The sequence below is a fragment of the Chiloscyllium punctatum genome, chromosome 39 (assembly GCF_047496795.1).
Source record: "Chiloscyllium punctatum isolate Juve2018m chromosome 39, sChiPun1.3, whole genome shotgun sequence".
NCBI lineage: Eukaryota > Metazoa > Chordata > Chondrichthyes > Orectolobiformes > Hemiscylliidae > Chiloscyllium > Chiloscyllium punctatum.
In genome coordinates, this window is record NC_092777.1 from 68,360,059 (window position 1) to 68,377,605 (window position 17,547).

The 17,547-nt window shown below is 45.5% G+C and overlaps 1 protein-coding gene across 4 annotated transcripts in view; it reads left to right on the top strand.

The window, feature by feature from the left end:
- The window catches only part of LOC140464179 (phosphoribosyl pyrophosphate synthase-associated protein 1), a 57,910-nt gene that overhangs the window by 19,738 nt on the left and 20,625 nt on the right, over positions 1-17,547 (top strand). For all 4 annotated transcript variants that reach the window (XM_072559014.1, XM_072559016.1, XM_072559013.1 and 1 more), the window contains exon 6: positions 1,719-1,834. In XM_072559014.1, coding sequence (XP_072415115.1) covers positions 1,719-1,834 — 116 coding nt within the window. The remainder of the gene's footprint in view (positions 1-1,718; positions 1,835-17,547) is intronic.

Here is a 17,547-nt window from a genome sequence, read left to right on the forward strand (position 1 = left end):
GAGAAAGTGAGGACTGCAGATGCTGGAGATCAGAGCTGAAAACGTGTTGCTGGAAAAGCGCAGCAGGTCAGGCAGCATCCAAGGAGCAGGAGAATCGACGTTTTGGGCATAAGCCCTTCTTCAGGAATGAGGAAAGTGTGTCCAGCAGGCTAAGATAAAAGGTAGGGAGGAGGGACTTGGGGGAGGGGCGTTGGGAATATGATAGGTGGAGGGAGGTCAATGTGAGGGTGATAGGCCGGAGTGGGGTGGGGGGCGGAGAGGTCAGGAAGAAGATTGCAGGTTAGGAAGGCGGTGCTGAGTTCGAGGGATTTGATTGAGACAAGGTGGGGGGAGGGGAAATGAGGAAACTGGAGAAATCTGAGTTCATCCCTTGTGGTTGGAGGGTTCCCAACTGGAAGATGAGGTGTTCTTTCTCCAACTGTCGTGTTGCCATGGTCTGGCGATGGAGGAGTCCAAGGACCTGCATGTCCTTGGCGGAGTGGGAGGGGGAGTTGAAGTGTTGGGCTACGGGGTGGTTGGGTTGGTTGGTCCGGGTGTCCCAGAGGTGTTCTCTGAAACGTTCCCCAAGTAGGCGGCCTGTCTCCCCAATATAGAGAAGGCCACATCGGGTGCAGCGGATGCAAGAGATGATGTGTGTGGAGGTGCAGGTGAATTTGTGGCAGATATGGAAGTGTCCCTTGGGGCCTTGGAGGGAAGTAAGGTGTGGGCGCAAGTTTTGCATTTCTTGCGGTTGCAGGGGAAGGTGCCGGGAGTGGAGGTTGGGTTGGTGGGGGGTGTGGACCTGACAAGGGAGTCACGGAGGGAGTGGTCTTTTCGGAACGCTGATAGGGGAGGGGAGGGAAATATGTCCCTGGTGGTGGGGTCCGTTTGGAGATGGCGGAAATGACGGCGGATGATACGCTGGACATGGAGGTTGGTGGGGTGGTAGGTGAGGACCAGTGGGGTTCTGTCCTGGTGGCGGTTGGAGGGGGCAGGGCTCAAGGACGGAGGAGCGAGAAGTGGAGGAGATGCGGTGGAGGGCATCGTCGACTACGTCTGGGGGGAAATTGCTGTCCTTGAAGAAGGAGACCATCTGGGTGGTACGGTTTTGGAACTGGTCCTCCTGGGAGCAGATGCGGCGGAGACGAAGGAATTGGGAATATGGGATGGCGTTTTTACAGGGGGCAGGGTGGGAGGAGGTGTAGTCTAGGTAGCTGTGGGAGTTGGTCGGTTTATAATAAATGTCCGTGTCGATTCGGTCACCCGAGATGGGAATGGAAGGGGAGGGAGGAGTCTGAGATGGTCCAGGTGAATTTGAGGTCGGGGTGGAAAGTGTTGGTAAAGTGGATGAACTGTTCAACCTCCTCGTGGGAGCACGAGGCAGCACCGATACAGTCATCGATGTAGCTGAGGAAAAGGGTGGGGGGGTGGGGCCAGTGTAGCTGCCGAGGGTGGACTGTTCCACATATCCTACGAAGAGGCAGGCATAGCTGGGGCCCATGTGGGTAAGTAGTCAAGACCAAAACATTGTATGGTTTCGAAGAGGGGTTGGATATAAACCTTCGCTGAAGCGAAGCTGTAGGAACAAGGGACTGAGATGATCAGCCATGATTGTATTGAATAAAGGAGCAGGCTTGAAGGGCTGAACAACCTAGCTCTCCTGTTTTCTCTGTCCGTTTCTGGCCTTGGTTTGGAATGTGTTTTGAGTGTTTGATGAGACCTGTGTACTGTTTCCTCAGGTTTAACCCACATCATCACCATGGACTTGCATCAGAAGGAGATCCAGGGCTTCTTCAACATTCCTGTTGACAATCTTCGAGCATCACCGTTCCTCCTGCAGTACATCCAGGATGAGGTGAGATTGTGAAACCTTGTCAACTGGTGGGAATCCTGGGGCTTCCTAGGGAGGTTCTCCAAGTAGATTCAGAGATGCTAATAAGCTGTTTCAGTCTTGATTAGATATGAAATAATTGATGTTTACAACATAACCATTTTCCTAATTGTGCCTTTATCTTTACAAGGGAAACTCAGGAGTAACCTAACTGTCCCACCGTCTCTCACCATTAATCTCATAGAGTCATAGAGATTTACAGCATTGAAAAAGACCCTTCGGTCCAACCCGTCCATGCCGACCAGATATCCCAACCCAATCTAGTCCCACCTGCCAGCACCCAGCCCGTATCCCTCCAAACCCTTCCTATTCATATACCCATCCAAATGCCTCTTAAATGTTGCAGTTGTACCAGCCTCCACCACATCGTCTGGCAGCTCATTCCATACATGTACCACCCTCTGAGTGAAAAAGTTGCCCCTTAGGTCTCTTTTATATCTTTTCCCCTCTCATCCTAAACCTATGCTCTCTCTAGTTCTGGACTCCCCGACTCATCCTCTTTAACTTTTTAAAAATATGCAGCTAGATCTCTTAACTACTTTACGGGAACATAACTAGGAGCAGGAGTAGGCTGTCTGGCCCTTTGAGCCAATCCCCCATTCAGTAAGATCATGCCTGATCTTTTTGTGGGCTCAGCTCCACTCACCTGCCCTCTCACCATAATCCTTAATTCCTTTATAGTTCATAAAATTATCTATCTTAGCTTTGAAAATGTTTACTGAGGAACCATTTCTCTGGGCAGGGAATTCCATTGATTCCTAACCCTCTGGGTGAAGAGGTTCCTTCTCAACTCAGTCCGAAATCTGTTCCCCCTAATTTTGAGGCTATGATCTCTTGCCCTTATCCTTCCACCTGGCAGTGGAAACATCCTCTCTACTTCTATCCTATCTATTCACTTCATAATTTTATGTTTCTATAAGACTCCCCCCCCCCCCCCCCCCCCCCCATTCTTCTAAATTCCAATGAATATAATCCCAGGCTCTCCTCATAAGCCAACCCCCTCAATTCCAGAATCAACCTAGTGAACCACCTCTGTACCCCCTCCAGTGCCAGTACATCCCTTCTCAAGTAAGGAGGCCAAAACTACATGCAGTACTCCCAGGTGTGGCCTCACCAGTATAGCTGTAACATAACCTCACTGCTTTTAAACTCAATCCCTTTAGCAATGCAGGACAAAATTCCATTTGCCTTCTTAATTACCTGTTGCACCTGCAGACCGACCTTCTGTGATTCATGTGCAAGGATACCCAGGACAGTCTGCACAGCAGCATGCTGCAATTTTTTACCGTTCAAGTAATAGTCCTTTTTACTGTTGTTCCTACCAAAATGGATGGCTTCACATTTATTAACATTGTATTCCATCTGGCAGACCTTTGCCCACTCACTTAAACTATCTATGTCCCTTTGCAAAGTTTCACAGTCCTAATCACACTTTGCACTACCACTCATCTTAATGTCATCCGCAAGCTTTGACACACTACACACGGTTCCCAACTCCAAATCATCAATGTAAACTGTGAATAGTTGTGGTCTGAGGCATACCACCAGCCAGAAAAGCACACATGTATCCCCACTCTTTGCTTCCTATTAGTTAACCAATCCTCTGTTCATGCTAATATTTTACCCATAACGCCTTGCATCTTTATCTTATGCAGCAGCCTCTTGTGCGGAACCTTGTCGAATGCCTTTTGGAAATCTAGATACACCACATTGACCAGTTCCCTGTTGTCCCCTGTGTTTGTAATGTCTTCATGGAGTTCCTAAAGATTTGTTTAGAGTGACCTGCCCTTCGTGAGCCCATGCTGCGTCTGCCCAAGGGGACGATTTCTATTGAGATGCCTTGCTATTTCTTCCTTTGATAATCGTGCAGTGTGGAGGGCTTAGGGATGCAGAAGGATATTCACTTGGTTAAAACTAATCTGTAGGACCCGAGTGGACAGCATTTGAGCGGCTTGTTACTAACTGAACGATAGTTAGAGGAGAATGTGAGAGTCCTCTTGGCCCATCTAGCCTGCTCTGACACTGAACAAGGTCGTAGCTCACCCAATTGTGGCCTTCACTTCATTTTCCTGCCAGGGTTTGCTTCTTCTCTGTCCATTTGTCCGTGCCTGGTTATCCAGTGAAAGGAAGTGGGTGGGGTGACCAGCAGTGGACTTAATACCTTCCAGAACTATTGGACCTTCAGGATACAGAGGGTCTAACAGACACTGAGAAACACATTCTGATTTAGTTAGACAGCTTCCCATTTCCCATTCCATTGTTTTGGACTTTGTTGCTGATTTTGGTTTACTTTAAATTGATTGGATGATCTATTGAGTGAACAAAACAGCAAAGAAGCTGCCCCTTCAGGTCGCTATACAGAAGTTGTAAGCTCTCCCAGTGACTGTATAAAAAGCCCATGGACTGTTCTCAGCCCCTGCCCAATGCTCTCTCCCTTCACATTGGTGACGGTGCTGACTGGGTGACAGGTTCCCATCCCTGATGAACGCAACTGAATCCATTGGTGATTTAACAACAATCTGATAGCTTTTATGGTCACTATTCCTTATTACCAAACCCACTAATTGCTACATTAATGCCCCTTGATTTCACAAGCTGCTTTCAGTTTAATCTTTATCTCTCATTTTTAAAAAATTTTTTAGGTCAATTCGAACGTGTTATATAAATTGGGGACGTGCAGTTAAGAGACTGAGCAAACATCTCACCAGGATCTGTGAGAGATGTTTCATTTAATGTAAAATTAGTAGCGTTAGATTTTAGAACATGGAAGAGGGATGCACCATTGACAGTGAGGAGAAACTGTACACCATCTGTGTGGTCTGGGCTTCAGGTTAACATGTGACTTTTTGAAACTAAACCAATATCACATTGAAAAGAAACTGTGGATATTTGGGGGCTGTGGGAAGGGTTTCAATTACTCCTCCAATCTGTAAATACATTGGCAAAGTCGCATCAGGGGGAAACCGTTCCCCTGCTCCAAGTGAGGGAAGGCATTCATAAAGTCCCCTCACCTCCTGGCTCAGCAGTGTCTTAACTCTGTTCCCCTGCTCTGTGTGCAACAAGGAATCCCCCATTCTCATATTCCAACACACTCTTTTCCACCCTGTCACTCCCCCAAGCCAACTCAGATATTATTACTTGTTCTGTCTTCGTCTCTGTGTTTCCTGAACAATTATCCTGCAGTCCCTTTCGAGTGCAGCTTTCTACAGTTTTCACCATTTAAATGATACGCTGTTCTTTTATTATCTCTACTACAATAAACAATTTCATATTTTCCCACATTATGCTCCATGTCAACTTATTGCCCACTCGCCACCTCATTATCTCTCTATAAACTGTTTGTGACTTTCTCAGATGGAGGAGCTATAGGGAGAGGCTGAACAGGCTGGGCCTGTTTTCCCTGGAGAGTCGGAGGCTGAGGGGTGACCTTATAGAGGTTTATGAAATCATGAGGGGCATTGATAGGAGTCTTTTCCCTAGGGTGTTGGAGTCCAGAACAATAGGTCATAGGTTTAGGGTGAGGGGGTAAAGATATAAAAGAGACCTAAGGGGCAACCTTTTCATGCAGAGGGTGGTAGGTGTATGGAATGAGTTGCCAAAGAAAGTGGTGGAGCTGAAAATGTGTTGCTGGAAAAGCGCAGCAGGTCAGGCAGCATCCAAGGAGCAGGAGAATCGACGTTTCAGGCATGAGCCCTTCTTCAGGAATGATTCATGCCCGAAACGTCGATTCTCCTGTTCCTTGGATGCTGCCTGACCTGCTGTGCTTTTTCAGCAACACATTTTCAGCTCTGATCTCCAGCATCTGCAGTCCTCACTGTCTCCTAAAGGAAGTGGTGGAGGCTGATACAATTGCAACATTTAAGAGGCATTTGGATGGGTGTATGAATAGGAAGGATTTGGAGGGATATGGGCCAGTGCAGGTAGGTAGGACTAGATTGGGTTGGGATATCTGGTCGGCATGGACAGGTTGGACTGAAGGGTCTGTTTCTGTGCTGTACATCTCTATGACTCTGTAGTGGGGAAGGTGCTTGAGTCAGAGGTTAAGCTAGCCAGTCTATAATTCCCCATCTTTTTTGTCCACCTCCCTTTTTAAACTGTGGCGCCACCTTTGCTGTTTTCCAATCTGCTGGAACTGCCCCAGGGCCAGGAAACCTGTCCACCCTTAGCTTCATTAGTTGCCCACTGCCACCTCCTTCGTGGTGATTGTTTCTAGGTCCTCACCTGCCTTTGTCTCTTTGTCGAGCACTGGTATGAAGGGAATAGAAACATAACTTTGCAGTTGGTGTGGGGATGTCCGTCAGCTGGGAATTTGGTTTTGCAGATGTTTTGTTCCTTTCTAGGGGCATCCTCCGTGTTGAGGAGCCTCCTGTAGAGCGGTGCTGTATTGTCTTTTCTGGAATATGTTTGGTTTTGTTCCTGCAACTTCCAGTTGCCAGTTCCGCTTCTTTGTTTCAGTGGTCAATATGATTATTGATGGAGTCTGTGGATGAGTGCCATGGTTCTAGGAGTTCTCTGGCTGTCCTCTGTTTGGCTTGGTCCTATTATTGTTGTGTTGTCCCAGTTGAATTTTGGTCCTTGTCATCCATGTGTATAGATAGTAGGGACAGCTGGTCGTGGGGTTTCGTGGCTAGTTGGTGTTCATGTATGTGGATAGCTAGTTGTCTGCCAGTTTGTCCTATATAGTGTTTCGTGCAGTCTCTGCAACGTTTGTCCTGCACATAATGGGTACAGAGTCTTTTGTTCTGGTGGTTAAAGTACCTGTTTGGGATGGCTGAGAGAATCCCCGATGGACTCGACCTGTGGCATCTCTTGATTTGTCCCAGAGATCATACTCTGGTAGTCTGCAATATAAAACTCTTAACAGACAATTCAGTTTAAATTATTACCTTTTATTTACCCATGGCATCGATATTACACTATAAAATAGATACCTAAAAGCCAGGCTTGAGCTAAGGTTCTAAAACCTTTAGCATAGTAGCAGCACTAGCTCTTGCCCCTAAGAGCTCTCTCGGGCTACTCCCCTTATTGCTGCAAACAAACTGTCTTTACACAGAAATTAGTATTTAAATGACAAAAAAAGTCACATGTCCTTAATCAGAGAAGCAGCAATAAAATGGCAAAAGTTTGCAGAGGAACAGAAGCTCTGACAGGTCTGTGTACACTTGACTAATTAAGTTACATGCACATCAAAGTGGGAAACTTTGATCCAGCCAGGATCCAAATGGTCGATTGCTTTGGCTAGATAACCTTCCCTTTTGACGGTACATCAGAACAAGGGATTAGTCTAACCTATGTGTAAAAGGTCATGAGGTAACCTCGCTCAGCTAACATGCCCAGCAGTATCATTGTCCTACAAAATGGCATTTTCTTTCAAAATTGTCTTAGATTCCCAGAATGCAAATTAAATTCATAACCTTCCTGGATCTCGAGCTCCAGGGAACAAGACACAAACATTCAATCCATGACAAACCAGTGCTCGCTCAATTTGGACCATAAAGAGTTAATCTTTCTGCCAGCTTCTGTCCTGTCTGGCTCTCTGTGTCCCTTGAACCTTTCAGTCAATGAATGTAATTTACAGAATAATGTTTTCTCTCTCTCTCACTCACTCATGAGCATCTTCCAACTACCTTACTATGTCAGTTTTTTCCTAGCCTGTAAGGGTAATAAGGCATTCACATTCCACATGAAAGATATAGAATGTAGGGAAATAGATGATGACGTCGTGAAAAAATCCATATTACAGAGGAGGAAGTGCTGGATGTCTTGAAACACATAAAAGGAGATAAATCCCCAGGACCTGATCAAGTGTACACTGGAACTCTGGAAGCTAGGGAAGTGATTGCTGGGCCCCTTGCTGAGATATTTGTATCATCGATAGTCATAGGGGAGGTGCCAGAAGACTAACATGGTGTCACTGTTTAAGGTGGTAAGGACAAGCCAGGGAACTATAGACCAGGGAGCCTGACGTCGGTGGTGGGCAAGTTGTTGGAGGGAATCCTGAGGGACAGGATGTAAATGTATTTGGAAAGGTAAGGACTGATTTGGGATTGTCAACATGGCTTTGTGCGTGGGAAAACCTGTCTCACAAACTCGATTGAGATTTTTTGAGGATTGATGAGAGCGGAGCGATAGATGTGATCTATTTGGACGTCAGTAAGGCGTTCAACACGTCTCCCTACAGGAGACTGGTTAGCAACGTTAGATCTCATGGAATACAGGGAGAACTAGCCATTTGGATACAGAACTGGCTCAAAGGTAGAAGACAGAGGGGGGTGGTGGAGGGTAGTTTTTCAGACTGGAGGCCTGTGACCAGTGGAGTGCCACAAGGATTGGTGCTGGGTCCACTACTTTTCATTATTTATATAAATGGTTTAGATGTGAACATAAGTTAGTAAGTTTGCAGACGACACCAAAATTGGAGGTGCAGTGGACAGCGAAGAAGGTTACCTCAGATCTTGATTAGATGGGCCAATGGGCTGGGGAGTGGCAGATGGAGTTTAATTTAGATAATTGCGAGGTGCTGCATTTTGGGAAAGCAAATAATAGCAGGATTTATACACTTAACGGTAAGGTCCTAGGCAGTGTTGCTGAACAAAGAGACCTTGGAGTGCAAGTTCATAGCTCCTTGAAAGTGGAGTCGCAGGTAGATAGGATAGTGAAGAAGGTGTTTGGTATGCATTCCTTTATTGGTCAGAGTATTGAGTACAGGAGTTGGGAGGTCATGTTGCAGCTGTACAGGACATTGGTTAGGCCACTGTTGGAATATTGCGTGCAATTCTGGTCTCCTTCCTATCAGAAAGATGTTGTGAAACTTGAAACGGTTCAGAAAAGATTTACAAGGATGTTGCCAGGGTTGGAGGATTTGATTTATAGGGAGAGGCTGAACAGGCTGGGGCTGTTTTCCCTGGAGCGTCAGAGGCTGAGGGGTGACCTTTTGGAGGGGTTTATAAAATCATGAGGGGCATGGATAGGATAAATAGACAAAATCTTTTCCCTGGGGTCGGGGAGTCCAGAACTAGAGGGCATAGGTTTAGGGTGAGAGGGGAAAGATATAAAAGAGACCTAAAGGACACTTTTTTCAAGATTTTAAAGGGACCAAAGGGGCAACTTTTTCACGCAGAGTGTAGTGCGTGTATGGAATGTGCTGCCAGAGGAAGTGGTGGAGGTTGGTACAATTGCAACATTTAAAAGGTATCTGGATGGATATATGAATAGGAAGGGTTTGGAGGGATGTGGGCCGGGTGTTGGCAGGTGGGACTAGATTGGGTTGGGATATCTGGTCGGCATGGACAGGTTGGACTGAAGGGTCTGTTTCCATGCTGTACATCTCTGACTGAGTTAAGATGAGGGAGCTGAGCTTCATAAATCCAAATTTTTTCAGTGTGGTATACATGAAAATGGATCAGGATTGTTCTATTATATGTATATTCCACTCAGCTTATTAAATAACAAGTTCTTTTCCTATTGAGTATAAGTTTTTTGTTCAGAGTCTTTGATATAAACAGAAATTTAGTTATCAGACACTTACTGTGAAATATGCGCCCCTACTGCCCCCGGGGTGAGAAGGAAGTACTGCTACATGTTTCACAAGTGAAGAAATGTTATCACCTTATTTACACCGATCCATTGACACTAAGAACAGATGTCCTTAATTCTTCTGAACAAGTGCCCCTACCAACCCCTGGCCGTGGTCATGTGCTTTCAAGCATTTCCTTAGCAGATTTGTAACATCTAAGGCTACCATCTTTCTCATGGTGAATTGTCTGAGCGTGGCTGTCGGTTTATGTACTGTCATAAATCTGAGCAGTTGGAGGAGTCTGACTGTCTGTTCCAAGACATCATTTATATAAAATTAGTGTGGTTAGTGTCTTGGGTCGTGGCATGTCCTTGTTGTGCGAATAAAGTTGTGGGATATCCGTTCTTGGCAAAGACTGTGTAGAGGTGTTCTTTTCCTTCTCTTCACAGCTTAGTAGTGCTGCAATATGTTGTGACCAGTGTCCTAATGCAGCTTCTATTGTGCATTTGGGTAGTTGCTGTTATAACTCCATATCTGGTCTGTGTGTATGGCCTTTCTGTACACTTTTGTGCATTACTGTCTTGTGTTTATTCTGCCATCACCTCTAGGAATGGGCGTTGATTGTTAATTTCCTCCTGTCTCGGAAATTTGATTTCTGTGAGCATGGTGTTGATAATTCAGTGTGTGCTCTTGATCTCTGTTCTTTTAATCAAATTTGACCAGGACAATGCGACAAAAATAGGGCAAACCAAACAGAGAACAGCCAGAGAACTAGAAGCATGGCACTCATCCATGGACTCTTCCAATAATCATGTTGACCTAGACCCAATATACCGGTCACTGCAACAAACGATCTGAACCAGGGGGAGCAAAACCAAATAAATTCCAGCTGACACAGGAGACAGCACTTCCCAGGAGGCTCCACAGCACTGAGCTTGTCACCTAGAAAGGGGACAGAAATGCCTGCAAACCATCTTCCTGGCTCGGAGAACATACCCACAACAAATACAACCGGCACCTGAGCTACAAATCTTTACACCAACCTTGAACATAACTTTCTTTCAAACTTAGATCTTAGATAATTTTACATTAATAAGTGCTCTTCACTGATTCCCCAACCAGAAAAATTTGATGTTTCCCTATCTCAGACTACAAAACAATCACTTCTCTTTTAAACCTCTGCTAAGTTGGCGGCACGGTCTGTGGGCGGCACGGTGGCACAGTGATCAGCACTGCTGCCTCACAGCGCCGGAGACCCGGGTTCAATTCCCGCCTCAGGCGACTGACTGTGTGGAGTTTGCACGTTCTCCCCGTGTCTGCGTGGGTTTCCTCCGGGTGCTCCGGTTTCCTCCCACAGTCCAAAGATGTGCAGGTCAGGTGAATTGGCCATGCTAAATTGCCCATAGTGTTAGGTAAGGGGTAGATGTAGATGTAGGGGTCTGGGTGGGTACGCTTCGGCGGGGCGGTGTGGACTTGTTGGGCCGAAGGGCCTGTTTCCACACTGTAAGTAATCTAAATCTAAATCTAAGTTTCCCATTTGCTTTCTTTACTCTAGTACAGAACTCTCTTGTTTTGCATGATAACCATTTTGTTTTGTTCTGACCACCTCCTGGTGAATCAGTGTTCCTGGAATGTCCTTTTCAAAGTGAGTCACCCAAAACACTGGTCTAACCACTGCCTTGTACAAATCAATCATGATTTTAATTACCACTCTATTCTGGTTACTCCCAAAATTAAACAATAAATCGACCTTCCTTATTTGGTGATCCGTGTTTTTGGTGTCGAACATGTGCAGGTATGTACTCAAAGTATAAATTGGCCATCACCCTGTTTTTCCCTCCAGAACACACAAAAATACAGTTTAAAGCAGGGTCTCATGGAGTGTAATGTAGGAAAAGATGAAGTTGAACATTTTGGGAGAGCAAACAAGCAGAGTATTATTTAAATGGAATATTACAGTGCTGTACAGGCCCTTTGGCCTTCTGTTGCGCCGACCTGTGAAACAGTCTGAAGCCGAGCTAACCTACACTATTCTATTTTCATCCAAATGCCTAACGATTCAAGTGTCCATAAAGTTGGTGAGTTTACTACTGCTGCAGGCAGTGCATTCCACACCCCTACTACTCTCTGAGTAAAGAAACTACCTCTGACATCTGTCCTATATCTATCACCCCTCAATGTACAGCTGTGTCCCCTTGTGCTAGCCTTCACCATCTGAGGAAAAAGGCTCTGACAGTCCACCCTATCTAACCCTCTGATTATCTTTTGTCTCAACCAAGTCACCTCTCAACCTTCTTCTCTCTAACAAAAACAGTCTCAAGTCCCTCAACCTTTTCTCGTAAGACCTTCCCTCCACACTAGGCAACATCCTCGTAAATCTCTTCTGAAACCTTTCCAAATCTTCCATATCCTTCCTATAATGGTTCCAAAACTCATGGTTTCAAAACTCAATCCCTCTACTAATAAAAGCTAACGCACCATAAGACTTAACAACCCTATCAACCTGGGTGGCAACTTTTGTGGGATCTATGTACATGAACACAGATCTCTGCTCATCTACACTACCAAGAATCTTACCATTCACCCAGTACTCAGCATTCCTGTTACTCCTTCCAAAGTGAATGACTTCACACTTTTTTTTTCTGCATTAAACTCCATTTTCTCCTCCTTTTCCCCCCCCCCCCCCAAGCCCAGCTCTGCAACTTATCTATGTTCCTCTGTAACCTACAACGTCCTTCAGCACTATCCATAACTCCACCGACCTTAGTGTCATCTACAAATTTGCTAACCCACCCTTCTACTTCCTCATCCAGGTTATTTATAAAAATGACAAATGTCACTGGACTCAAAACAGATCCTTGCAGGACACCACTGGTAACTGAACTCCGGGATGAGCACTTCCCGTCAACCTCCACCTTCTGTTTTCTTTCAGCTCGCCGATTTCTGATCCAAGCCCTGAATCCCCCTCAATCCCATTCCTCCATATTTTGTGCAGTAGCCTACCATGGAGAGTCTTATCAAATGCCTTATTCAAATCCATATGCACCAATGACTTTACATTCATCTACCTGTTTGGTCACCTCCTTAAAATACCCAATAAGGTTTGTGAGGCATGACCTCCCCTTCACAAAATCATGTTGACGATCCCTAATCAACTTATTGTCTATAATCATCTCTATAGGAATAGGTGCAGGATTAGGCCATTCTGCCCTTCGAGCCAGCACCACCATTCAATATGATCATGGCTGATCATCCTTAATCAGTAAGGTAAAAACAATGACTGCAGATGCTGGAAACCAGATTCTGGATTAGTGGTGCTGGAAGAGCACAGCAGTTCAGGCAGCATCCAAGTAACTTCGAAATCGACGTTTCGGGCAAAAGCCCTTCATCAGGAATGGAGACAGTGAGCCTGAAGCATGGAGAGATAAGCTAGAGGAGGGTGGGGTTGGGGAGAAAGTGCATAGAGTACAATGGGTGAGTGGGGGAGAGGGTGGAGTGGATAGGTGGAAAAGGAGATCGGCAGGTCGGACAAGTCCAGACAAGTCATGGGGACAGTGCTGAGCTGGAAGTTTGGAACTAGGGTGAGGTGGGGGAAGGGGAAATGAGGAAACTGTTGAAGTCCACACTTCAACCCCAGGGCATCAATGTGGACTTCAACAGTTTCTGCATTTCCCCTTCCCCCACCTCACCCTAGTTCCAAACTTCCAGCTCAGCACTGTCCCCATGACTTGTCTGGACTTGTCCGACCTGCCGATCTCCTTTTCCACCTATCCACTCACCCTCTCCTTCTTGACCTATCACCTTCATCTCCTCCCCCACTCACCCATTGTACTCTATGCTACTTTCTCCCCACCCCCACCCTCCTCTAGCTTATCTCTCCACGCTTCAGGCTCACTGCCTTTATTCCTGATGAAGGGCTTTTGCCCGAAACATCGATTTCGAAGCTACTTGGATGCTGCCTGAACTGCTGTGCTCTTCCAGCACCACTAATCCAGAATCCTCAATCAGTATCCTGTTCCTGCCTTATCTCCATAACCCTTGATTCCACTATCCTGGAGAGCTCTATCCAACTCTTTCTTGGAGACTGGGCCTCCACTGCCCTCTGGGGCAGAGCATTCCACACACCCACCACTCTGTGGGTGAAGAAGTTTCTCCTCATCTCTGTTCTAAGTGGCCTACCCCTTATTTTTAAACTGTGTCCTCTGGTTTGGGACTCACCCATCAGCGGAAACATGCTTCCTGCCTCCAGAATGTCCAATCCTTTAATAATCTTATACGTCTCAATCAGATCCCCTCTCAGCCTTCTAAACTCAAGGGTATGCAAGCCCAGTCACTCCAATCTTTCAGCATAAGATAATCCTGCCATTCCGGGAATTGACTATGTGAACCTACACTGCACTCCCTCAATAGCCAGAATGTCTTTCCTCAAATTTGGAGACCAGAACTACACACAGTACTCCAGGTGTGGTCTCACCAGGGCCCTGTACAGCTGCAGAAGAACCTCTTTGCTTCTATACTCAATCCCTCTTGTTATGAAGGCCAGCATGCTATTAGCCTTCTTCACTGCCTGCTGTACCTACATGCTTGCTTTCATTGAGTGATGTACAAGAACACCTAGATCTCATTGTACTGCCCCTTTACCTAACTTGACTCCATTTAGGTAGTAATCTACCTTCCTGTTCTTGCCTCCAAAGTGGATAACCACACATTTATCCACATTAAACTGCATCTGCCATGCATTTGTCCACTCACCTAGCCTTTGCAGGTCACCCTATATTCTCCTAACATCCTCCTCACATTTCACCCTGCCACCCAGCTTGGTGTCATCAGCAAATATGCTAATATTACTTTTAATACCTTCATCTATATCATTAATGTACATTGTAAAAAGCTGCGGTCCCAGCACTGATCCCTGCGGTATCCCACTGGTCACCGTCTGCCATTCCGAAAGGGAGCCGTTTATCACTACTATTTGTTTCCTATCAGCCAACCAATTTTCAATCCAGGTCAGTATTTTGCCCCTAATACCATGCACCCTAATTTTGCTCACTAACCTCCTATGTGGGACTTTATCAAAGGCTTTCTGAAAGTCCAGATACACTACATCCACTGGATCTCCCTTGTCCATCTTCAGAGTTCCATCCTCAAAGAATTCCAGGAGATTAGTCAGGCGTGATTTCCCCTTCATAAATCCATGCTGACTCTGACCTATCTTGTTACTGCTATCCAGATGTGTCGTAATTTTGTCCTTTATAATTGATTCCAGCATTTTTCCCACCACTGAGGTCAGACTAACTGGCCTATAATTCTGTTTTCTCTCTCCCTCCTTTCTTAAAATGTGGGACAACATTAGCCACCCTCCAACCCGCAGGGACTGATCCTGAATCTATAAAACATTGGAAAACGATCACCACTGCCTCCACGATTTCTAGAGCCACCTCCTTCAGTACCCTGGGATGTAGACCATCCGGTCCCAGGGACTTACCAGCCTTCAGACCTAACAGTCTCTCCCAATACCATTTCCTGCCTAATATAAATTCCTTCAGTTCAGGTCCTTCAGCCACTATTATATCTGGGAGATTAGATCTGTCTTCACTGGGGAAGACACGAGCAAAGTACCAATTCAACTCTTCTGCCATTTCTTTGTTCCCCGTAAGATATTCCACTGTTTCTGTCTTCAAGGGCCCAATTTTGACCTTAACCATTTTTTTCTTTTCACATACGTAAAAAAGCCTTTACTATCCTCCTTTATATTTTTGGCCACTTTACCTTCGTACCTTATTTTTTCTTTGTGTATTTCCTTTTTAGTAATCCTCTGTTGTTCTTTAAAAGCTTCCCAGTCCTCTGATTTCCCACTTATCTTTGCTATGTTATACTTTTTCCCTTTTTATCTTTATATGGTCCTGAACTTCCCTCGTCAGCCACGGCCACCTCTGCCTTCCTTTAGGATCTTTCTTCCTTTTTGGAATGAACCGATCCTGCACCTTCTGCATTATACCCAGAAATACCTGCCATTGTGGTTCCACTGGGGTATTACACCATTGAACTTTGGCCAGCTCCTCCCTCATAGCTCCATGGTTCCCCTTATTCAACAGTTCCGATCCTACCCCCTCTCTTTCAAACTGCAGATTGAAGCTTATTGTATTGTGGTCACTACCTCCTCATGGCTCCTTTACTTCGAGGTCCCTGATCAAATCCGGTTCGTTGCACAACACCAGATCCAGTATTGCCTTCTCCCTGGTAGGCTCCAGCACAAGCTGTTCTAAGAATCCATCTCTGAGGCACTCCACAAACTCCCTTTCTTGGGGTCCAGTGCCATCCTGATTCTCCCAGTCTACCTGCATGTTGAAATCCCCCATAACAACTGTAGTAATATCTTTGCCACAGGCCAATTTCAGCTCCTTATTCAACTTACACACTACTTCCAGCCTACTGTTTGGGAGCCTGTAGATAATTCCCATTAGGGTCTTTCTACCCTTAGAATTTCTCAGCTGTATCCATACTGACTCTACATCCTCTGATTCTAGGTCCCTCCACACAAGGGACTGAATATCATTCCTTACCAACAGGGCCACCCCACCCCCTCTGCCAGTCAGTCTGTCCTTACAATAGCACGTATAGCCTTATAAATCCTATCTCTTCTAATCTTTTCTAACAGTTTACCCACAACTGAAGTAAGGGTCACTGTTCTATAATTTCCAGGGTTGGCTCTACTGCCCAGTCTTATCCTCCAGTCTTCTGGTACTATTCCTGTAGACAATGACGACATAAAAATCGAAGTCAAAGGCTCTGCAATCGCTTCCCTGGCTTCCCAGAGAATCCTACGATAAATGCCATCTGGCCTCTGGGATCTATCTATTTTCATGCTTTCCAGAATTGCTAATACCACTATCTTATGAACCTCAATCCCATCTAGTTTAGTAACGTTTTTTTCTGTGTGAATACTGACAAAAAATATTCATTTAGCGCTTCCCCATCTTCTCTGACTCCACACACAACTTCCTCTACTGTCCTTGATTGGCCCTAATCTTACTCTAGTCATTTTTTTTTATCCCTTGTATACCGATAGAAAGCTTTAGGGTTTTCCCTGATCCTATCCGCCAACAACTTCTCATGTCTCGTCCTCGCTCGTCTTAGCTCTCTCTTTAGATCTTTCCTGTCTACTTTGTAACGCTCAATCACCCTAACATGAGCCACCTTTGTCCTCTGGACAAGAGATTCTGCTTCCTTTGTAAACCATGGCTCCTGTGCTCGACAACGTCCTCCCTGTCTGACAGGTACATCAAGGACACATGGTAGCTGCTCCTCAAATAAGCTCCATATTTCTATTGTGCCCATTCCCTGCAGTTTCCTTCCCCATCCTATGCATCCTAAATCTTGCCTAATCGTATTGTAATTGCCTTTCCCCCAGATGTAGGTCTTGCCTTCCGGTGTGAAGGGAAACTGCAGAAAGCTGCAACACAAAGGGACTTGGTGGAACTTGCACATGAAACACAGAAATCTAGCACCCAGGTAAACAGGAAGGTGAATGGAATATTGTCCCTTATTTCAAGGGGATTGGAGTGTAAGGGTAGGGAAATCTTACTGCAACTGTATGTGATGCTAGTGAGACCACGTCTGGAATACCATGAGCATATTCTTGATCAGTAAAGCATTTAATCATGGGAAGAGGCAGGAGAGTGGATGTGAGAAATGTTGGATCAGCTATGATCTTTTTGAATGACTGAGCAGGCTCAAGGAATTGAATGGCCTACTCCTGTCCCTACCTCTTATGGTTTTAAAAAGCTGGTTTCTTGCTAATGTTATAGTATCTGCTAACTTGTCAAATGACTGGTGTGTTGCGGGAACTCTGTTTTAGTGAAAACTGATACCAAACTGCAAGATGATGGAATCAACCCTGAAAGACCAAAGACAGAATGAGAATAGGCACCAGCCACTGGCCTCCTCTCAGGGAACATCCGTAGGAAAGGCTCCTCAAATCATCAAAGTGATTGTCGTACCAAATGCAGTATGTTCACTGGCTCATATTTGCAACAAATCAAACTGATTCCAACAAAGATTTCAGAATAGCAGCTATTTGGTGGAGTCACTCATGAAACAAAACTGTCTTGTGCAGAAAACCAAGGTACCTCAAGGCTACCGAAGTTCCTGATGGCAAAAT